A 25,239-nucleotide genomic window follows, 5' to 3' on the forward strand; every position below is an offset into this window, starting at 1 on the left:
CACCAAACACGAGCACCGCGTTACTCATTCTAATTTATTATGGGGATGTTTTTTGCCGTCACATGAATTTTTCACTTGAGTTCAATTTAAACTTGTCATGTAGTAATAATAATTCTTGCGTTTACATTGACTTTGAATGTAATCTACTCACAGAATTAGGTATTTTGCGTGAGTAACTTACATATAAAGTCAATGAAAAGTGAATTATAGTGAGAGAAAATATACCCAGAGTAAACCATAAAAAGTGTTCTTTTTTTACTAACAGAACCTGGATGTTTCATTCTATTTGTAAATGGCTCCTTTATTTAGATCATCACACTTATTCCACCATAAGTGCATGCTGAACTTTCTCCTATTCAGAGTGATATGTGCACTACCTCATTATATCTGAAGTCTTTAGGTTGCCACCAAGGTATAATATCTTTTTCCAACAACTTATCGTGTTTGTGTACCCTGCTTGTGTTGCTTTCAGCTTGCCTAATTGTGTTCAGTGTCTTGAAACAATCTGTATTGTATAAAGATCTATGGAAATGTGAAAATGTACCAAAAATGAAGGGCCAGGTTTCATCAGGGTATCTACAGGTTTCTAAGAGTTATATTTGTGATGTTTTAACACCTTTTTAATACCACAAAGAATGAAATTTGAAACCAAAAGAATGCAACACAAATAATTACCATCCTTAATACTTTTTATTGTATATTGTGCTGCTGCCGTAAGTCCTGCCAAAATCATTAAATTTCAGTCCCAGTCTGATCAATTGGTGCATGTCTGCTAATGTACGTGTTGATGCAGCAGTCCTAAGTGATTATAGAGCGAAATCCTTGTTCCACCTATTTTGCTTTGGGTGACAAATAGATGAAAATATTTTAAGTAGATTTCAAATTGGAAACAAAATCTTCTTTATGGTTTCAGAAAGACATTTTAAAACTATATAAGGCCTTATTGGAATTCAAGACTTTTTAAGACTTTAAGGATCTGCAGACAGACACTCTGGTGGTTGATGTAAAATCAGTGACAAAGAAAGACAAAACAGAGAAACGCACCCCTGTGCTGTTCCTCTTGGTGTCGACCAGGGACACGGTGAAAGTAGCAGCCAGGTTTGGAGAGTTGAGCACATCTCGAAGAGCAACTCGACACTCCCCCAGAAACCTGCAAACATACACAAAGGCATATTTGAACAACTGGCATGCTATTTAAAGAGGTGGATCAACAATCCGGAGGCCAGAAATAAAGCTAAACAGTTGTGACAGATTACTAAGTTTTGACCCTCTAGGGCAATTTTTTTCACTGTCTAGCCGTCTTTTCTAAAAACTGCCATTCTTATGTTGCTTTCAGTAGCTCAGATAAGGTTTGAAAGGAAAGAGAAGAGATGACAAACCGCCCTGACTCACTTCCTGTGGGCATTGCACTCCATCCAATTGACTTTTCCTTCCTTTTTTCCCCTCCTCTCGAATATCTTTATTTCTGAAAGGAGCAATACTTCTGCCGATATTGAGGGGTTTCAAGCTATTAAACCCTTTTTCATCTTATGCATTTGTGTTTTTACTCAATTGTTAGCTAGCTACTTACCAATAGCCTGGATTTCAAATTGGTTATAATCATTTACTGAGAATGGTTATTCATTCATTTTCTTTTCGGCTCAGTCCCTTTAATAATCTGGGATCGCCACAGCGGAATGAACCGCCAACTTATCCAACATACTGTATGTTTTACGCAGCAGATGCCCTTCCAGTTGCAACCTGTCACTGGGAAACACCCATACACACTCAATCTCACACACACACACACACAATTCAATTCATCTACAGCACATGTGTTTGGACTGTGGGGGAAACCGGAGCACCCAGAGGAAACCCACGCGAACACACAAACTCCACACAGAAATGCAAACTGACCCAGCCGAGGCTCGAAACAGCGACCTTCTTGCTGTGAGGCGATTGTGCTACCCACTGCACCCCCATGTAGCTCTTACTGAGTATGTAATGTATTCTATTACATTTACACTACATTTAGACATATTAAGACATTGTTACTAGGTTTTAAAGCCAATATTATACAGTGAACCAGTGTATGCTATAGATATATGCTATCATTTAACATTTAAATATGCATTAAAAATGCATTATAATGTCCATTATAAATTATACTTTTCTTCAACATTAAATTGTTCAAAAGTGACATTACAAAAATTTATTTTATTCTTCTGTTAATTAATAATCCTGAAAAAGTACCACATTTTTCACAAAGATAAACAAACATTATGGACTTTTTGAGAGATTGTGAGTTATTCAATAATGGAGTAATGGCTGCTAAATATACAACCTTGCCATTACAAGATATTACATGTTCAAACATATTAAAATAGAAAACAGTTAAATGCATATATTACAAAAGTTTACCAATATTACTGTGTTTTTATCAATTGAATACAGCACTAATGGTTCTATTGAATGGGATGGTTCTATTCTATGGAATTTTATGACTTTCAAAACTCAAGCCAAGGTAACATTCACTACCACAATTTATTAGAGATTAGACACACCACCAGCCTATTGAGGAAGCAGTTCTGGTCAGATAAGGTAAGGTTGTTTACCACATTCTTCGCTAACGCAACTAGTCACTTAAACAATAGCGCATTCCATAAATTCTACAGCTCTCCCAACTGAATTATTGAGCAACTGTTTCAAGTAGGAAGAAATGTTGCCTAGATTTTGGAGATCCGCATTCTTACAATTTCATTACCAGTAAAAATAGGAAAAATGGGAGTAAATGAAAGAGAGACCTTACCTATTCCTGCCCATTTTCTCATGGTCCTTAACGACAACATGAAGCTCTGCTCCCGAATCTAAAGGAACACCCTTCAGGTCCCACTCAAAGCCCTGGGAGATGGAAAAGTCAATAATGAAATAGAAAATAATGACTTGGTAAAAACATTTGTAATATCATTTATGTTAACAAATTTAACTGGTTAATTGACAGCTGTAAGTTAAATGTAAGAAGCAATTCGACTGACCTCATTCCAGACAGGATTGACATTATTTTTGATGACTTTAGTCTTCTTTTTTGTCCCTTCAAGATCAAAAAAAAAAAAGAAAATGGTTGACATTTTTGTATATTTCAATTGACTTATATGACATTTAGAAAATAATGTTCAATTGCATGTCTGACACCAGAAGTAGATCTAATTTAGATGCCAGTTTTTATTAAGCTAACTGTTTTTCAGGTACTAAAACCATAAATGTGTAATGAAGCTTTAAACTCAGGCTTTTTTGCATACTTGAATATGCTTTTTTTCCACAATTTAGACTATAGCAGTGGTTCCTAAAGTCGAGGTTGGGAAACAATGAGGGGGGTTGCTTGGTCATTTCCGAAAATCTTATATAAGTTATTAACTTTTAGAATTACCATAATTTATCCATAACCTACAGAAGATAAAAATAGTATTTAATAGTTACATAAATAAACAACATAGATATAAAAAGCCAGTTAATATAAAATTAAACAAATAAATAATGACTTGGTATTAAATGGTTGGTAGACTGCTGCACTTTGTGTTGTCAATATGCTCGTGTTTCTATAGTTCTTATTGGTGTGTGTGCACCATTTTGTGCAATGTTTGAATGTTTATAACCACCTCAGAGGATAGTGGGGGTCGCAAGTCACTGGAATTGTTATTTAGAGGGGTGCAAGATGAAAAGTTTGGGAACCCCTGGACTCAACCCAAACATTTTATCATTTATAACAGAAGACAAACATGTCATTAAGCAAAACAATAGTGTATCTACCAAAACAATCGTCTCAGTCATGTTTACATTAACAATAATTTGATGACATATTACAGTAAAATACTTATTTAGTAAAATACTTTATTTAGTAATAAACATGTACATACACTTGTCAATCTGTATATTTGCACTCACTACTTCTATTTTTTTTTTAATAAATTTATTATCTGTTTTTTTGTCCTGTCTCTGTAATCCTGTTGCACTGTAGAACCTCTGTCACGAAAACAAATTCCTCGTATGTGTGAACATACCTGGCAATAAAGCTCTTTCTGATTCTGATTCTTTCTGATTCTGAAATGCTTATTTAAGGATCAAACAGCAACCAAAAATTACAATTGTCAGAAATGCATGCATATTTACAATAAATACATATTTTATTCAACAAAAGACACTTGCATTTAATATGCATCTATGTATATTCAATATCTGCCGTAAATTTTATTTGAATCAGACTCTATAATAGGATGTCTCCTTTTAGCCCATATAAATACATTTACCCAATTCATTTTTATCAGATTTTATTTTTTTATCATTTTACTACTAATGTTAATAAGGTTTTGTGCATCTAATCAAATCAGGGCATATGAGGACAGTCCATCTGACGCAATATTCTGCAATGGCTGACCTCCAACAAACCCATGATGAAAATGTTTTCAGTAAGAGGAAGATGGACAATAGGTACTGACTTCCACCTAACAAATACAGATGAAAGATTTCCACAGGGACACAGATTAGGCTTGACATCGAGCCTCTACTGGTGAAGGACAATTTATAACTGATCTAATGAGCAGACTCACAGTTTTCAAGGTGTTCTGAGACCTCTTGCTACAAATGGTAGTCACATGTACACACAAGCTGGCTATGAAAACTAGTATGCAGTGTCCATTGTATCGCTACTGGTCTGTCACGCTATTAAGTGTTATAGGAAAGAGCTATGTTTACCTTCCTGTTTTGATTTTGAATGTCAAGAGGCATGATTATAGCAAAAACAAGCATCTTTGGCAGATACACGCTCAGTGGCATTGTGGGAAAAGCCCTCTCTGATTGCCTGAAATAGACTTGGAGCATGAAAACATCAGAACAACCCTGAAGAGGACAACAAAAGACTGAGGAAAACACTGGCATGACATCCTCAACCAGAACATGACGGAAACTGGTGGGAATGTTTGTGACTGTTTGACCCTCAATGTCCTGGGCTTTATTTGGTGTGCATTTCAAAAACACAGTGCATTCAGGTGAATGGGTGGATACGATCTGACAAAAAACCAGGAAAGGACCTTTGATAAGTACTGTGGGAGTTAAAAATAACAGGGCTGACATCCTGGAGTTTCAGGCTCCGTGGAAATACAATTATTTCCTGAAGAATCAATATGTGATGAGCTGAGGGTGAGAATGTGTTGTTTACACCTGGTTACAGATGGTTAGCTAATCGTTTTCTTCTGGTATTATTTATGGTGTTTATTTTTAATTAAAATACTTTGAGAAAGGTGTTACGTATGGAAATTACTAAATAAATGAACTGAATAAAATGAAATAAAGCCAATAAAAATGCATTTTGATGTTTGGTACAGTAGGTCAGTAGGTGCAGAGAATGGTGTGAATAAAAAGCTCTAGAGGTGACACGGGTGCAACCACCAAACTGCCAGATTGATGGCATTGCGATTCTTTTCCATATCAGAAATCCCACCAAAAACAATGTGAAATAGCTCTATTCATTTGAATAGTCCACCGGACAGACCATTAGTTTGACCATAAGTAAAAGACAACACAGCACTATTCTAAAGAGAGTGCCTATTTTACATTAACCCGCCGTAATTAAGTGACCACCAAACAGGGCAGTGAAATCAGGTGAGAAGCTTGCTATTTTAGTACTAATTCCATCTCTGTGATTTCAACTAGTTTAAAAGCCAAATACACCATTCTCAACAGCAGAAACACTGTGCAACACTGACTATGTTTACATGTACATTAGTAATCAAATTTAGCCTACCCAATTCACCTGTACCGCATGTCTTTGGACTATGGGGGAAACCATACTACTTTTTTTCCCAGGTTAGTGAGATGCTATACTACACTATCAGAAAAAAAGATACACGGTGGTACAAATAATGTTCCTTGAGGAACAGTTTTGTACCTTTGTAAAAGTTGTACCTTATATGGTACAGAAAACAAACTTCTTTGGTACAATATTGTACCATTTTTTCTGAGAGTGTAGTGAGCTGTTGCAGATCACTGGACAACTACAAATCTGTCATGGAACTGGACTTCAAATCCCATCATGCACCTCACACACACACACACCAGTTCTCTCCCTAATTGCACTCACACAGCTAGAAATAAATCATAGACTGATTCCATAGAGTATATATTCACCTCCCACTCACACACACACACACATTGCTGAGTCCTGAGTATGTTTACTTGTAATATTGCGAAGCGTTTTCTTTGTCTAGTCTTACCTCCTTGCCTTGTTTCTTTGTTTATCCTGTTTGTTGCCTGCACCGGCGTTTGCCTGTGACCACAACTTTACTATTAGACTACCCTCATGATACTGTTTGTTCCTGTTTGATCATTGCCTGCATAAGCTTTTAATAAACTGCATTTGGACCCTCACCTCCATTGTCACCCGACTCCTAATGTAACAGTCAATTGTGCTGCTCCAAGACAGGATGTTAATATTATTATTATTGAATATACAGAACAACAAAATCAAGTGCTGCTGCCACCATCTCTAGAACTAAGTGCCACGGCTCATGACAGTCTACAACATATTACTTTAAATAAAAAAAATGTCACTCTATTGTCTACTGAGTTGGCAAGGCATTTTAGCGATACAGCCGAAATAGGGGAAATGTGAATAACTGCACTGCTTTGTAAATACCATGATGTAAACAGTACCTAAAGATGCCAATGAGTTTCATATTTGTCATTTTGTCAACATTAATTTTGTAATGTTGGTTGTCAGCAATGTTAAGTCCACTTTTCTCTGCCAATACTTTCATTTTAAAACACTTGCCTTCTGCACATAGTCAGTCAAACCCTCCTGCTGTCTCTCTCTCTCTCTCTGTCTGCATATATTGTTGCTTACTCAGAGCTCAAACTGAGGACTCTGGCTGTTGAACCGGGTGGATAATTTGCTTCTGTGATGTCTATAAATGGAGATGGTATTTGATACTGGGCCTGAGGAAAAAAACACTTACTGCAGCTACTTTTGTGCCTTCTAGCCTCTTCCCCTCTCCCTAACATTCGCACACATAGGGGAAAACACACACGTACATATATATAAATAACAAAGTGCACACAAGATCCTTCTCATTAGAATGGAATCAGACTAAATGAAAGTGAAACTACAAGCCAAAAACTGCATATCTACAGAAAAATTTGAACAAACTAAAGTGAAAAATTCTAATAATATAAAAGATGAAATCTGAATGCCAGAATGACGGGTCCTAAAGCAGTGACCTACTCTTTGTTCAGCTAAGAATAAAAGCCAGAACACCTGATTTTCCTTCAATTGTCCACTGAGGGTGGAAAGAGTGACACAGTATCTTTTTCTGACAGGATAAGGAGAGGTGGAAAAAGAGATGTCCCTCAGTGAGGATATATTGGTAGTTTACAACTTCTACATGATAAGCTATGACAACATGCACAGAGAGGGGAGTTAAGAACATTTTCAACAAAATTATTAAAATATAATAAAGTAACAAGAATGAATGGACAAATGGCTCAATAGTTATAATTGTGTTAACTTTGAAATTAGGCCCTATTAGTTAATGTTAGGGTGGCACGATGGCTAAGTTGTTAGCACAGCGTAGTTTGCGTGTTCTTGTACATTGTATAACACTGTAGCAATATAGAATAATATTATGGAAATACTTTGTAAAACAAATTAATAAATAAAACAGCAGCATGATCAATAATACCTCATCTATAAACAACTACAAACTATACTTCAGAAAAATCAAAAATACCTGTCGTAAGATAAAAAAAAAAATACTCAATTTAATATTATAAATTCTGTTTTTGATAAAGCATAAACACATTTATTACATTTTTTCACAACGGGCAACGCGGTGACACAGTGGGTAGCACAATCGCCTCACAGCAAGAATGTCACTGGTTCGACCCTCGGCTGGGTCATTTGGCATTTCTGTGTGGAGTTTGCATGTTCTCCCCGTGCTCGCGTGGGTTTCCTCCGGGTGCTCTGGTTTCCCACACAAGTTCAAAGATATGCACTATAGGTGAATTAAGTAAGCTAAATTGGCCATATATGTATGTGATTGAGTGTGTATGGGTGTTTCCCAGTGATGGGTTGTCGCTGCGTAAAGCATATGCTGGATAAGTTGGCGGTTCATTCCGCTGCGGGGACCCTAGATTAATAAAGAGACTAAGCCGAAAAGAAAATGAATGTATGAATGAATTAATGTTTTCACAACCTCACAATAATCAAATGTCATGCTGCTGACCAGTCAAAAATGTCCTTTCAACTCAAAAAATGTATAAATGCACAAAACATCAAAACAGAAATGTCTTTTTCTTCAATCAACCAATAATGAAAGCCAAAACAAAATATAAATAACTACTATAACATTAAAGAAATTATGGTCAAATAACATTGGACATATATCTGTAAAAAAGATCCAAATTAAGTTGAGAAAAAGTTTTCGCCAAGGCATTTTGCTATAATTATGATAATGAGTAATCTGCTAAATAGCAGGAACTGCATTGTTTCAGAAAGCATCCTGCAAAAGCACATCAGATACGTCATGTCATACACAAACCAAATGTCAATTTTACCAATACAGAGATTATTAACCACATAATAATATGATTTCCTTGTTTTGCAACAATTTATACAATTAAATGTGCCCTTGATTAAAAATAAATCAAATATTGTTGTCATGGAAACTTGGCACACACAAACACATCAAGCTCGTCAGTCCCACACGCTCACAAACGCATGTTCCTGTACATCCCTGCGCTGGAACAGGAAACATGGAACAATGAAAGGAACTGCCACTCAGTTTGCGAGCTGGTCTAAAACTAGTGTCCGTCACATTCATTCATTCATTCACCACAAGAGCTTATAAAATAATGAACAAAGCTCAAACCTATACTGAAATATTCATGTAACATAATGGCGTCATTCTCATTCTTCTATTGGTTGTAATGAGCAACCATGCTAAATGGACCAAAACATCCATTACATATTGACAGAAATCTGCTTTCTCAACCCCACAACAATCAATGTCACATTGACCAAATCGCACTCTAAACGTCCCTCTAACTCCGACATGAAATAGTTTCTTTCAAATGTTTAGAACAAGTGTGATTCTAAATTAGAATTAAAACACAAGCATTCTTCATTAGCATCCATCTGCTAATATCCATCTCAAATCACCATAACATTTTCATACTCTCACTTTCAAAATCTCAAATGGATGTACAATCACATCGTTTAGAGTCACCTCTCACCTCTGAAAGTGATGCTGGCAAGCGGGTCGCTATGCCTTTCCCCCTTCTCTACATTTCTCAGGTTGGTCGCTCTCTGTAGCAAACACCTCAACATACTGTCTTGATGCCCGAACTCTCCAACAAGAAGCAGAACAAACTACCATCAGACTGCAGAAGATGGAAAGATCCCAGCAGGACCCTTGCAAAATCTGCTTAGAAGATAAATAGCGTCTTGTGATCTTTAGGTCCAAAGTTGAAGATGAGTGTGGCGTCCAGAATGGAAAGTATCAGGGGTTGTTTAAGCCCAGCTCAATCCAGAAAAAAATAACAAATCAATTTCAGCCTGTGTCCTTGATAAGGTGTCCGATATGCTAAATACGTCTCGCAATCTCTCCTTACAAGCTTCTTGCATGCATATACACAAACCGTCAAGTAGGAGCTGAAGGACCACGCTTTCCTCTCCAGTGACCCTGCCCAGAACTCCAGAGGAAATTTAAACACTTCCTGCAGCTTGTTCTTCTCTGCATCTATCTTTGTTCTCTTTTACTACCAAATAAGTAAAATGTTATCAGATTTTTTTTTATTATTTAAAAGGTTGTTTTCTGTGTGTATTCAATGGGGTGTGTTTAATAAGAAGATCTTGATGTGAATACTGTACTTGAAGATTTAATGGCACTCGTAATAGCACACATCAAATGTTAAAATCCACTCATATACTGCGTTTAAGTACAGCAGTTTATAATAGAGTTATTATAAGATGTCAGTATACTATATAGTATTTTTGGTGTCGGTGTAGGTTTGATTCTTGTTATTTGCAGGAGAGGAGCACCACCTGCTGCCATGAGTACTGAAGTTTGAATGCACCAACTCTGAAGATTTATATTGTAAAGCCTAATGCACAGAGCTGATCTTCTGACTTTTACCCCATCGATTCAAGTTCCCTTTAGACATGATTGGTATCTTACTTCTGTGCTTACAATTATCCCTGTTTAAATATATTTTGTTGGTAATCACCATTATTTCAAGGGTCTACCATGCTGTCAGGGATGTTCGAGGTTTCTTGGATGTTTGAGGTGAAAAAAATTGACTGAATGGATATAAACTGATATTAGGCACACTCAAAATATTTTATTTTGAACTATTTCAAACTACTTATTTTAGATGAGCTGAATCAACACAATTCTTGAGGTTTTTGGGGGACAACTTAATTGTTTTGTTATCAATCAACTTACATTTGTAAAAACATTTAAGTTAGCAATTGATTTGTGTTGGGACAACGTGAAGGAATTTAGGAATGGAGGAACCCAGCATTTTTTACAGTGTAGCTTTTGTTTATATTTTGATTTCCAGAAGTAGAATTTATAAGTGAAATAAAATATTAAACTGTTACAAAGTATGTTAATTAATAGCTTCCTGCTAACAATTTACAGGCATTTTTAGTCTATTGCTGCTTTCGAATTGCATTTTGATGTTGAAAGTTTAGGTGGCACGGTGGCTCAGTGGTTAGCGCTGTCGCCTCACAGCAAGAAGGTTGCTGGTTCGAGGCTTGTCTTGGCCAGTTAAATTGGATGAACTAAATTGAATGTGTGTTTGAATGCGAGAGTGCATGTGTCACAGTCACCATCGATCTAACCAATGCAGATTGCTGGAGAACTACAAATCTGCCAGCAAAAGAACTACATATCCAGTCATGCACCACTCATACACCTGGCCTAGATCCCCATGTTTGCAACCAGATACAGTTGAAGCTGTTCAGGACTAATTACACAGACTATTTATACACCTCTCAAACACACACACACTTTGTTGAGTCTTGTTATACTGTCACTGTGAACTCTCACTTCATTTTGTTTCTTTACATTGTATGCTGCCTGTCTTTTGACTAGTGGTGGGCAAAGCGAAGCTTCATGAAACACTGAAACTGTCAAACGCAAGTGTGTCGAAGCTTCAAACATTTCAAAACCCCACTCTACAGTAACACCTAGTGGTCATTTTTGATGTATTTTAATGTGTAGCTTCAGCAAAGAAATAGTAAAGCAAATTGAGGTATTAAAACCCACATTGTTGAGCTAAAGCTTCAAGTGATTTAGTGGAGCGGTGAGAGTTCCTGACTAGCATGCAGAGATAATGGGTTCGAACCCAGGGTGATGCAGCTATAGATGTTAGCTTTGAAATGCTCTGGTCTTGTAACGCGTTTTGTTTTAACATTGGTCTGACATCCAAATGAACACTTTGTGAATAAATATGTCTTGTTTTAATCGTAAAACAGGGTTGTTGCTAGATCAGATACAGTTGCGGCCAGAAGTTAACAAGAATTATTTATATTATTCATTAAATTTCCCATTTATTGAATTTTATTAACATCTACCCCAACCATCACAGTCCTGTAAAATATTAATTAATGTTATACAGTGTTACAAAAATTATGCTATATTGATGGCATATACGCAGCTGTCTCCCATCCATAAAATATAAACATAAAATTATCCATGAAACAGTAACAGTATTTAAATACATAAAATCATAATTTCGGAGTATTTGTACAATTCAGGATTCGAACCCAAAAGTCATTTGCAGGACAGTAACTATGTGCACACACACGGTCCACTACTAGGCTATATGAGACTAGACTTGGGCAGTAATAGGGTAATAAGGTATACCGCGGGATCTAAAAATAGCAACGTTATCAGTTTCAATACCGTTATACTGTCATAAAAAACAATGCACTTATATAGGTGACAAGTATTAAATATTAAATATCATTTATTTAATGCCTAAGAATGTGTATGCGTGATTGTCATCACGGGACAGTATGGAGGAGAGAGAGAGGTGAGGTAAGATGGCGAGTCGCGCACCAAGTGACCTGGTTTCTGTGCGTCGCTGGTTTGGTGCTGTCTGTGTGTGTGTGTGTGTGTGTGTGTGTGTGTGTGTGTGTGTGTGTGTGTGTGAATAAGAGAGAGCGTGGTGCTGTGTGTGTGTGTGTGTGTGTGTGTGTGTGTGTGTGTGTGTGTGTGTGTGTGTGTGTGTGTGTGTGTGTGTTTATACAGATAGCTTGTTATAGGCTGTCTGGACTCTGTACCATCTATGAATCACAACCTACAGGAAACAACTAAAACATGCTTAAAGTTTTCACCTCATTGCTAAAACAAATAAAGAAAAAAAGAAGAAAAAAATGAAAATCGAATGGTTTTCTATAGCAAAGCTGTTTTATTTAGACATTTCATGTGGCAGAGGCTGAAAACACGATTTTGGTTGGTTACTTTGTGTTTATATGAGTGTAATAAATTCTGATCTTTAAGATGTGAGAGAAAAGATGTGAGTTGTTTTGTTACTAATAAATATCTCAGCTTAACATACATATACGATTATAGATGGTTGAGTAGGCTGAAACAGTAGAACATATTGGCACAAAACATTGAGCCTCTTAACCAGTAGCCACGGCAACAGTGGCTTAACTAGCAGCATGAGTTAGACTACCAGTTTAATTGGCAGATAGAGGGAACATTCACGATTTAATGGTCTGGAGAAGTGGTAAATGCATTAACTGAAAGCCATTACAACTGCACACTCTGATATAACTTGCTGAAGTGGATAACACAGAGAAAGCATGACGAATTAAGCCCATAAAATTTTTCTTTTTAAATAATTTCTTATTGTAAAAAGCATCACTGAATGAAAGTAATGCAAAGTAGCGCTCTCCTGTACTGATCTAATAAAACTTTTACTCTAGCCATCTATGCCTGTAGTCATCTCTGAGTGCTTGTATATGATTGCCTCATGACTACAGCAACGACAAGCCCTCTATTGAGCAAACGAACTGCATTCTCCAAGAAACACAGAGGGTATCAACCCGAGGGTGAGCAAGCTCCTACGCATGCCCTTGGAGCAGAGATAAACATTTGAAAACATTTCGTTCAACGTTCTACAACAATAGAATATATTAACATAGACAGCTGTGAAAAAACTGAACCAGAAATAGAATAGCATTCATTAAGTAATATTATTCTTAATATGACTTCTTAATATTAATATTAAAAACTGACTCTTATGATTATGAAGCAACTCTTATAAGAATAAATTAAAATGTACAAAAGTACAGCATTTGACAAACTTGAAATAAAAACCTTGCGTTATATAACAAATGCTTTCACGGTCCATTTTATTCACTCTAATGCATCCTCAATTTATTGAAATATTAATTTATATCATGCTAGTGTAAATAATAGGGATGTACGATATATCGGTGGCCATAACGTTATCGGCCGATAATTTTAACATTATCATTATCGATTCGATATCAAAATTAGGCTTATATCTTTAAGCCGATAGGTTACGTAATCGTACAGAACTGCCTGCCTCGCGCATCCTGCATCCTGAAATCACCTCAGGAAAAATATTACATGTGTACAAACATAACAGCAGTGATGTACACATGCTAAACAACATATTGGATTGTTTGTAATCTAATATGATTATTTGTTATTATCAACACGTTGCTTGTCATGTGTTGTTGATGTAAGATTGTATTCAGTTTGATCAGCATATTTATAATGATTATAACGAGCGCACGTGATGGCTATTACCACACACACAAAAACACACACACACACACACACACACACACACTTAGTGACTATTTAAATTTTGAAATTATAGCTTTTTTTGCTTTGAGTAGGCTTTTTGATTCATGAGATTAGTTTAAACTTTTATGAAGTTTTTAATATAACATTTTTAAATATTTATATTTATCGGCTATAGTATTTATCGGCTGGGCGTCACGGTGGCGCAGTGGGTAGCATGATCACCTCACAGCAAGAAGGTCGCTGGTTCGAGCCTCGGCAGGGTCAGTTGACATTTCTGTGTGGAGTTTGCCGGTTTTCCTCCGGATGTTCTGGTTCCCCCTACAAATCTAAAGACATGTGCTATAGGTGAATTGGGTGAGGTAAATTGTCCGTATAGTGTATGTATGTGTATAGGTGTTTCCCAGTGATGGGTTGCGGCTGGAAGGGCATCCGCTGCTTAAAGCATATGCTGGATAAGTTGGCCTTTCATTCCGCTGTGGCGACCCCAGATTAATAAAGGGACTAAGCCAAAAAGAAAATGAATGAATGAATGAATGAATTTATGAATGAATGAATAAGCATATCAGCTATTGGCCTCCAAATATTAAGCGTTATCGATATCGGCCAAAAAAATCATATCGGTGCATCCCTAGTAAATAATAATGTCAATAATAATAATAATAATGTTCTTGTAGTGCTGGGAAAAGATTAATCATGACTAATCACAGCCAAAATAAAAGTTTTTGACAAAATACAAGTGTGTGTTTTATATATATTTATTCTGTAAAATTATATGATAAATACACATACATAAAAACAAAACAATTTTGTTTTTACTCTGCATAACTCTGCATAGAACCCGACTGTGATGACATAGCACCTCTTTCAATTTTTTTTCAATACTGCATACTGTGGATTTCTGTCTGAAAAACAGAACATTATCTAGCTTTCTCTAGAAACCGAATGGTATTTTACAGTGACCATCTCTTATAAAGTACGAGCACATAACTATGCAGCCACAAAGGAATGGCCAAATTTTTGCATAAAACTCTAGGTATTAATTGACAGGCATATTAATTTATTGATGCTTTTTTTGCCCAGCACTAGTTTTTTCTTTTAAAATGTATCAGGTAGAAATTAATATGTAGCCGATTTCTCAAAAATGAAAGAAAACAAAAAACTATGCCCCTCTGATCCATCTCATGGGAATCATGGGCCCCTAAAAATTGATCGCAAAGCAAACAGAAGCTCTGCATAGAACCCAACTGTGATGACATAGCACCTCTTAGAAACACACAGCGAATCTGCAGCACTCATTCACGCACACATATTCCTAGTGCAACAGGACACCCATAAGCATACACAAGAGAGAGAGAAACTGGGATTGCTTTTCCAATAATAGCCCGCTTGACGGAATGTGGAAAGTAGGAAGACTAACAACAAGACAGTGAGCAAGAAAGAATGAATGTTATTGTGCAGAATAAAAAATGCGATTCGAAGCAAACTCTCCACAGCATATTCTAATACATTAAAAAGCCTTCAGTCCTTCATTCTAGCCTGGCCCCTACCTTCATAAGTGACAGTGCAGTAGGCATCGCTAATGTCCTCATCATGCGTCAGCACATTCTGGGCGCACAGAATAAACACACGCAGCATTGGTGGACAGTGGTTACAGCAGGATCCACACTAGTAACACTTGTCTGCAAAGTACAGCGCACACTGTGGTCCCATACAAAGCTAGACCACCGGGGGTGTGTCTGGATCCCAAATAAGTCCCAAAAAAAAAAATCAGGCTGGTTTTGCACTCCAGGACCAGAAGATGAAAAGGTATGACAGAAAGAAGATAGAGAAAGAAAATCTGTGCCACAGACTGCGCATTAAACATTAGTCTGATGGGACTGAAGCTGGTGTGGTTGCTGTCCCACTTCCCGGCAGCTCACAGACACTGACTCTAAAGGCCCTGACTCATATACACACTGCTCTTTCAATCACAGGCTGGAGCTGCTCTTAAAGGGACAGCTTCCTTTTGGTCAGCACCTGTTATAGCAACAGTGACTCACTAGTTTCGGAAAGTTCTGCATTTATAGACCTCTGCATTTAACAAATGTATAAATGGAATTTTAATATTAATGAAAATACAAAGAAAATAATATAATATTGTTAACAATATGGTTGGTTTGTTGGTTGATTGATTGATTGATTAATTGATTGATGTTTTTTCGGGACACTGAAAAAATATTTTTTTCTAAGTTGTTACAAACTATTTTTATAGGCTGAATTTAAACAAAAAATTTTATATTAATATTAAGCCCATATAATTTTTTTCGAACTATTTAAAGTCCAATGAATGACTTTTCTCAGTGTATCTTTTTCGATTACGATTTGGAATATCGTTGTTCACCTGTATTCAGTGAACCTCACCTTTACTATACTTTACCAATTGCGGCTATCCTGTTGTGTCCTACGTCCTAAAAAGGATTCTTGTTTAACTCTGTTTTATTCACTTATGGTTTATTTGAAATAAATCAGTGACTCACTAGTTTTGGGAATTTTTTATAGAATTGGGAAAATTTATAGACCTCTGCATTTGACAAATGTATAAATGGAATTTTAATATTACTGAAAAAAATATAACATTGTGAACAATACATTTTTCGTAATGTTGCAGAAATCAGCCGTACAAGCAAAAAAATTTGACAAGTGCCAATGCGCCAAAATTTGGTTTTGTGCCTGAATCAATATGCTTACATAATAAATTTAGCTGATTAAATTTCCATTCATATTATTTTAATTATTTATATTCATTTCTAATTATTTTATTTATAGTTTTGTTATTTGATTGATTGATTGATTGATTGATTGATTGATTGATTGATTGATTGATTGATTGGTTGGTTGGTTGGTTGATTGATTGATTGATTGATTATTTGATTGATTGATTGATTGATTGATACTCTGAAAAAAAACTACAAGACTGCAAAAAATATTTTTGCTAAGTTCTTTCATTCATTTTCTTTTCAGCATAGTCCCTTTATTAATCAGGGGTTAGCCACAGCGGAATGAATCGCCAACTTTAATTTTAACATATCCAGCATATGTTTTAAGTAGCGGATGCCCTTCCAGCTGCAACCCAGCATCTGAAAAAATCTATACACTCTTACACACACATATACTATGGCCAATTTAGCTTATTTTGCAAAGTTGTTGCCAACAATTTATATGGGCTGAATTTAAACTAACAAATTAAATTTAGTAAATTTCAACTTAATTCATCTGTTTAAATTCAGCACATATAATTTGTTTTCAACTATTTAAATTCCATTGAATAATTTTTTTTTCAGTGTATCAACTTGGCGTGCTGCTAATTTAGTAATGATTTGGGTATCGTTGTTCACCTGCTTTCACTGAACATCACCTGTACTACACTTCACCAATGACGGCTATCCTGCTGTGTCCTACGTACTAAAAGGGATTCTTGTTTGACTCTGTTTAAAGTGCTTATTGTTTATTTAAAAATAAATCTCTTTTCACTCGCATTTGGACTCCATACCTTTTTCCCAGCTTCACAGTTACACCACACGTCAGAATGAATTGCCCGAACGGGATTAATAAAAGTTCTAAACTAAACTAAACTAAACTAAACTAAACTAAACTAAACTAAACTAAACTAAACTAAACTAAACTAAACTAAACTAAACTAAACTAAACTAAACTAAACTAAACTAAACTAAACGCCAAACACATAAGGCCAAACCCAAATTACATACTTATGCACTATTTCATTCCATTTTTAAGTACAAAGAGTGCAAGTAGTGAGTTTGCACTGAAAATTCCAAAAAGAAAAATGTACACTTAACATATACCCATATGAATAACTTATTTAACCAAAAACTCTTAGATTGGATAGATGGACACTTTATAAACTCAACTGTCTCAGCTTTAACTACATAGTGAAAAGGCGAGAATTTCAGACTCCAAAAACAAATTACAAAATATCAAGTTCATGCACTACACTTTTAGGTGAAGTGTACACAAATAGTGCATCATTGGGGACACAACTATACACTCATATACACTCCTGCCGTTTTCCTGACCTAACGAAGAATGTGTGATTCCAATTTAAACAATTGAATTAGAGTATATTACCGATTCTTACAAACACTAAGCCATGCGTCCACTCAGCCCACATGCCACTTGGAAGTATACAGCTCAAGATTAACCCAAAAGCTGCTTGCCAAATGTAAACTGAATCTACACTGGAGGCAATGGTTCAAACTCATCCACAATTTATTGCATAGCCCCAGAAATCATCCATAACTGGCCCAAAAGTTTGCCAGAATCCCCAGATTAGTTTTAATCCAAAAATGAGTCTAAATGCAACCAGTGTTACTACAAAACTCACAACTGGATCTTACTCTCATGTAAGGCCAAGGAAAAGTCAAAGCAGTTTTTTATACTTGTATTCAGTTCTGCTGTCTAATTTGCAAGCATCTACATTAATAAAAGCATAGGGTGTCTCACTATAGGTGGAATATATTAATGAATATGCAATAAGGCAAATATATTATTGTAAAAAATGTTTTAGTAAGGATGTAAAAATCAACCTTAGAAGCAAAAAAAAAAATAAGAAACGCTTGACAAGCATACGTATGTACTATGAGATTTGTAAAAATGTAGACAGTTCCCTTTGGTGAATTTGTCAACACAAGCTGCAAGGAAACATTGCTGGAGCAACGTATTTTGTGGTTAGCAAAACTTATAAAACGGGGATATATTCTCAATGAGCCTGGGTTGCTTTAACTGATTAACTTTTTTAACTAAAAAATGTTTTAACGAAAAAACAAAATGTACTGTTTAAAACTAAAAGTGTACAATATGTGCTTCAACAAGAGTAGAAGTTCCTTGCCAGAAAAGAATGATAAACAGGGTTTTGGCACTTGTAAAGCAGAAAATATCTTTGAAAAGGTGTTTTTACACAAAACCTTAAATTTAAAGCCTTCAACTATTTAAATTAGTCTTGAAACTTCTCATTTTTTAAATTAATACAGTACAAAAAGAGCTACATTATGAACAGCTTGTGATGAGAATTTGCTTGAGCATTTATCAAAATTGTATTAAAATCTTAATTAAAACGGTAAAAAGTATAGGAAAATCATTCTAAAACAGCAGGCAAGTTTTTAATAAGTTTACCAAATGATTCACGACATTATAACCTCCCAGACCTCTACTTCTTTTGATGAAGATTCATTTCGATGCACTGCACTAAAATACATTTATTTTTCTGTCCACAATACAAAAACTTTATGCAGGTAACATTAAGCTGTATTTCTCTTGCAGTGGATGTGATTTTGGATCCAAACACAGCTTATTTTAAACTCATCCTGTCTAAAGATGGAAAACAAGTGAGATATGTTGGAACCTGGACAGATGTTCCCAATAACCCTGAGAGATTTGACTCATCTACTTGCGTCCTGAGAAAGTATGTGGTCAATGTCAGTGATAAAACTGAATGGGATAGAGGTGTGGCTACAAAGTCCATTATAAGAAAGGACAAAATACCTCTCACCACACTGAAAAAAAAGTGAAAGTACTTTGTCTTTCATTGAAAGTACATTTTTATATTGGCTTAAGTGAAAATTATGGTTTCTGATTATAAACTGTTTTATAAAATTTGTCCTAAAGCCAAATATTAACCCCCAAGTTTTCTCAAGATTATATTTTACTTTAAACCAGCAGTTTTCAAGTCATGTGACCACATGAAAAAAAGGCACTGTTTATGTTTATATATATATATATATATATATATATATATATATATATATATATATATATATATATATATATGTGTGTGTGTGTGTGTATGTATGTATATTAGGTCACTTTGCTATTTTCATTCTTTTTTTGTTCTGTTATGCTATATACTGATGATTGACAACTCATACTCACGGTCTCTCCTTTAATAGTTATGACTTCCTTCAGTTCATCTCTCTCCGATGAGCCGTTCCAGTGCCACATATGTTTGGAGGTGTTCACGGACCCCGTCACTACTTCATGTGGACACAACTTCTGTAACATCTGTATCGAGGCATGCTGGGAGAGCGGACAGCTCTTTATATGTCCTATCTGTAAGAAAGACTTTGAAAATAAACCAGAACTAAAGACAAACACATCGTTCAAAAAGGTTGTTGATCGTTTCAAGGTGCATCAACAGCCAAAAAAAAACTTTGACAGCAAGCAAGTCAACTTTTCAACCAATTTTTTGTGACGTTTGCTCTGAAAATGCAGTAAAGTCATGTTTGTAGTGTGTAACATCTTTCTGTGAGACTCACCTGGACAACCACAAAACTGCACCCAGGCCCGTAAAGCACAAATTGATCAAAGCTATGGAGAGCCTGGAAGATTATATCTGCAGAAAACATGAAAAACCCCTGGAAATGTTCTGCAGAGATGATCAGACCTATCGGTGTCTGTTTGCACTGAAACAGAACATAAAAATCATAAAGCTGTTCCTATTGAGGAAGAGAGTGGACACAGAAAGGTGAGACAAAAATCTTAGAACAATTGTTCCAGAATTAACTTTTTAATCTACTCACCTCGTCTACAAAGATGTGAAGTAAACTACAAAAAATCCACATTGAAACTGTATACTTATAATTTATATTTTAACATTTTTATAAGTGTGGGCAATCAAATTGCTCAAGAATGAATTAACTAAAGTACTCCTTTGGGAACTGAACTCATCAAATCAACCAAAATCAATACAGAAAATATTTATAAGAAGACTTTAAAATAACAATTTAAAGTCAATGTAAAAATCAAAATTTTGTTAGCGCATATTGTTATTCTTTAGGTGAACAATTAATCTGTTCAAGTCAATCCACTGAAAGAAAATTTGTTTTGGTAATCTTCAACCATCTGCTTCTGTGTTTGGAGTGGTAGTCCTCTGTTGACATCAGTTTGACGGCTTCAGCCACAATTTTATTAACCATACTCCTCTTACCGATAGTTTGCTATGAGCAAATGATATGCAAAACGAAAACCCCACCACCACTCAATATTCTGTTTTGTTTGGAAGTACATCAACATACTGAAATAAAAGTTTTAGCAACTACTGGTTTAGTTTTTTTAATCATTTTGTTTGGAGTGTTTTAGTATTTAACTAGAATATGTGATCCCACAATATGGATACCTGCTACCGGTTGATCTTTCTCATGCATCTGTTGTGCACGCTCTGTTTTCACTTTACTTTTGTCCAATCTGGTGAACACCAGTACCTCATACTCTTTGAAGCAGTTTGTTGGCGTGTTACTACGGTTATGGCCACCGCAGTCTATTCTGTCCATCACGATTTAACTATTTCACAGCTAATGCTGTTAACTCGCATGCTTCAGGTACTTCATTACCACTAATCAACAACAAAGGTTGAATTAAAGACTAAAATTAGAATACATGGCTTTGAGAATAACGTTTGTTTAATACTCTTTAAATGGTATTATTTAAGGCTACTTATTTTTGGCTGATGTATGGTATTTCTAAATGGTATTTAAAGGTCCCGTGAAGTGCTTTAAAACATTAATTTTAATTCAATGTTTGACGTAATCTCAACTAAAACATGAAGAGAGGGTCAGACAGTGTAGCTCCTCCCCTTTTTAAAGAAACAGCAAATACCATTTTGTTTTATCACCGCTCTGCCAGTGAGAGTGGCTGAGCTCAAGAGCATCAAAGCATCTTGAAGGGGGTGGGGCATGTCAAATTCTAGAGAGCATTTGATTGGTTACGATTTGATGAGAAACTGAAGTATAAGTTAATGTGAAAATAATCGTTGATCCATTTAGGCGGGAATGAAAAACTAAGATTTACATGTTTGTATCAACTTTGTATCTCATAAACGCAAATTTTGTCCCTGTTTTAGTGCACACTAGCTTATTGATATCCTAAAAACTAACAATACTGATACTAACATCCAAAAAACTTCATTTTAATTCCATGCGACCTTTAAGTGCTACAATAGGGGATGTTTTTTTTTACAGTGTAAACAAAACAAAACAAAAACCGAGACCACAAAAATGTGATACAAACTAAACTAACAATTATCATAAAACCATGGACCGTCCCTCTCTTATTTATATGTGTTGCATTTGACTTAAAAAAATAGCTATCTGTTTTCAGATTCACCTGGAAAAGACACGAGCAGAAATCCAGGAGATGACCCAGGAAAGAAGCGAGAAGATTAAGGAGATCAATAAAATAAAGTCAAATGAGGTGTGCTTTTTATGAGTCTGTAATTCATTTGAATTTCATTTGATTCAATGTCTAATATTGCTTTCAACATAACCAGAGCAACACTGAGAGAAATAAAGCACATCAGTGATCTGATGCGTTCCATTGAGAGATGTCAGGGTGAGCTGCTGGAGGTGATGGAGCAAAAGCAAAAAGCAGCTGAGAAGCAGGCTGAAGAGCTGATTATTGAGCTGAAGCAGGAGATCAAAGAACTCAAGAGGAGAAACACTGAGCTGGAGGAGCTCTCACACACTGAAGATCACCTGCACCTCTTACAGGTCAGTTTCTCTTCCCTCATATCACAGGACAACATTTCTCACTCTGAAGCACGTCTCCAGTCTCCTGTTTTTCTCCAGTTTTACACGTCTGTGCTCTTGCCTGCCTCAAGGAAAACGTCAACGGGGAGCTGAAAAATATCCATGACATCAGATAGTATTATGAAATTGAAAATATGTAATAATAGGGATAAGTAGGGACAGTTCACCCACTAATGAAAATTCTACCATCATTTACTTGATCTTTACTCGTTTCAAATATTTATGAGTTTATTCTGTTGAACACAACATTTTTAAAAACATGTAACCATTGACTATTAGTTTTTCCAACTATAGATATCAATGATTATTCAATTCCAGCTTTCATCAAACTATCTTCTTTTGTGTTAAGCAGAAGAAAAAAATCACATTAAGGTTTGGAACCATGGGGTGAATAAATATTTAGTAAATGTTCACTTTTAGGTACACTATCTTTTTATAAAGCATCCTCAAATTCTGACATCCTCAACATGTTCCTAACCTGTTTTTCTGTTCCAAATTTCTTTCTCCTCTTGAACACAGAGTTCCATGGCAATGGCTACCGGTTTCCAACATTCAGCAAAACTCACGAGAGGTTTGGAAGCAGTCATTGGTGAGCAAATGCTGAATAAACCTTCCATTCTGCAATAACTATCCCATTTAGAACATTTTCTAGGCAAAGTTCGAAATTCAAAACTTTAGAGTTTCACCAAAAAAATGTAAAACTAAAGAATCGTGATCATTCTTGCATCTTGTTCAATAAATATTTCAACGCATAAGGGAATTTTAATTTGCTTTCACAGCTGAGCCTTCTGTTCCTAAAAAATTCAACTTTACCAACATCAACGCAATCTTTAGATAACAGAATGTTTGTGTTTGGCACGAACATAGATTCTGTTCCCTCCAATCCTTTACTGGTCCCTAAAAGTTATTCAGTGATGGAGATAAAAAATGCATCTGTTCCTATGAGAACAAAGCAGGGCGTCCTGACAGAAAACTCAACAATTAAAAATACTGAAGTTCAGACAGAGAGACAAATCTACTTTACTCTGGGTAAAACAGGCAATCTATCAAGAAACACAACAAGACACCAACAAGTGAATGTGTCGCGCTTCAGTGTGGATGTTTCTCCATTAGCAGATTTGACTACAATACAGAAACTTCACGCAGGTAAGATAAATGTCATTAAAATTAGCATACACACTGTTTTTAATGTACACCACCTAACAAAAGTCTTGTCGCCCAATTAAGTTTTAGGAACAACAAATAATAACTTGACTTCCAGTTGATCATTTCGTATCAGATCTGGCTTATATGAAAGGCAAAGGCCTCTAGATTACACATATTTTACCAAAATAAAATATGAGCATGCCTTGATTTTAAATTATTTAATTAGAACAGTATGGTCTGACTTTGCTGAGATAAAAATCTTGTCACATAACAGAAAAAAAAATTTACAGAATAGAAAAAAAATTCATGGTGCAGTGGAAAAAGAATTATTATTGTGTGACTCCCATGAGCTTGAAGAATTGCATCCATACATCTCTGCAATGACTTGAATAACTTATAAATAAAGTTATCTGGAATGGCAAAGAAAGCGTTTTAAGTGGATTCCCAGAGTTCATCAAGATTCTTTGAATTCATCTTCAATGCCTTCTCCTTCATCTTACCCCAGACATGTTCAATAACGTTCACTCTGGTGACTGGGCTGGCCAATCCTGGAGCACCTTGACCTTCTTTGCTTGCAGGAATTTTTATGTAGAGACTGAAGTATGAGAAGAAGTGCTGAATTTGCCCTCTCCTGTGGTTTGTAAATGGGCAGCACAAATATCTTGATACCTCAGGTTGTTGATGTTGCCATCGACACTGCAGATCTCTCACACGCCCCCATACAGAATGTAACCCCAAACCATGATTTCTCCTTCACCAAACTTGACTGATCACTGTAAGATTCTTGGGTCCATAAGGGTTCCATTAGGTCTGCAGTGCTTGTGATGATTGGGATGCAGTTCAACAGATGATTCATCGGAAAAATCCCCCTTCTGCCACTTTTCCAAATAATCAACTAGAAGTCAAGTTATTATTTGTTGCTCTTACAACTGGGATCGATGACACGACTTTTGTCAGGCAGTTTACTCATCACTTAAGCTGTATTTCTCTTGCAGTGGATGTGATTTTGGATCCTAACACAGCTTATCCTAAACTCATCCTGTCTAAAGATGGGAAACAAGTGAGCCATGGTGGAACCTGGAGAGACGTTCCCAATAACCCTGAGAGGTTTGACTTATCTGCTTGTGTCTTGGGAAAGGATGGGTTTTCATGTGGAAGATTTTACTTTGAGGTGCAAGTCAGTGATAAGACTGAATGGGATTTGGGAATGGCTCGAAAGTCCATCAACAGAAAGGGGAAAATAAAAGTTTGTCCCGAGTGTGGATTTTGGAGTTTATGGAAAAGGAATGGGAATGAATATGAGGCGAAGAATCTAGTCCTATTTGGCTTTCCCTGAAAGACAAGCCTCAGAAGGTGGGAGTGTTTGTGGATTATGACGAGGGTCTGGTCTCATTCTACAATGTGGAGACCAAGGCTTTAATCTATTCATTCACTGGTCAGTTCTTCATTGAAAAAAAAATCTATCCATTTTTCAACCCGTGCAACAAAAAAAGGAAATACAAACTCAAAGCCTCTGATCATCTCTACAATTAATTAGCCTAATTACTAAGCACACAATGTTCCTTTAAAAAATAAATGACACTGCTCAGTGGATACACTCATCAACTTAAGATAGAACTGTAAAAAAGTAATTAATTTAATGCTTTATTGCTAAATTAAAGTAATAAAAAATTAATTTTGCTGACTACAAATGT

General features: G+C 35.8%; 1 protein-coding gene and 1 pseudogene across 4 annotated transcripts in view; one reads left to right on the plus strand and one right to left on the minus strand.

Moving 5' to 3' along the window:
• The window catches only part of dysf (dysferlin, limb girdle muscular dystrophy 2B (autosomal recessive)), a 145,939-nt gene extending 130,215 nt beyond the window's left edge, over positions 1-15,724 (minus strand). For 3 of the 4 annotated variants that reach the window (XM_056461357.1, XM_056461355.1, XM_056461358.1), the window contains exons 1-4: positions 9,262-9,650; positions 3,015-3,070; positions 2,789-2,880; positions 1,045-1,150 (exon numbers count right to left, since the gene is read on the minus strand). In XM_056461357.1, coding sequence (XP_056317332.1) covers positions 1,045-1,150; positions 2,789-2,880; positions 3,015-3,070; positions 9,262-9,355 — 348 coding nt within the window. In that variant the 5' untranslated portion in view covers positions 9,356-9,650. Of the gene's footprint in view, positions 1-1,044; positions 1,151-2,788; positions 2,881-3,014; positions 3,071-9,261; positions 9,651-15,370 lie in introns of those variants that run through there. The other variant, XM_056461356.1, reaches the window with a different exon arrangement.
• A 4,043-nt stretch (positions 15,725-19,767) lies between these two features.
• Positions 19,768-25,082, plus strand: LOC130232742 (nuclear factor 7, ovary-like; annotated as a pseudogene).
• The last annotated feature ends 157 nt before the right edge of the window (positions 25,083-25,239 follow it).

The sequence above is a fragment of the Danio aesculapii genome, chromosome 7 (genome assembly GCF_903798145.1).
Source record: "Danio aesculapii chromosome 7, fDanAes4.1, whole genome shotgun sequence".
In the NCBI taxonomy this organism is placed as follows: Eukaryota; Metazoa; Chordata; class Actinopteri; order Cypriniformes; family Danionidae; genus Danio; species Danio aesculapii.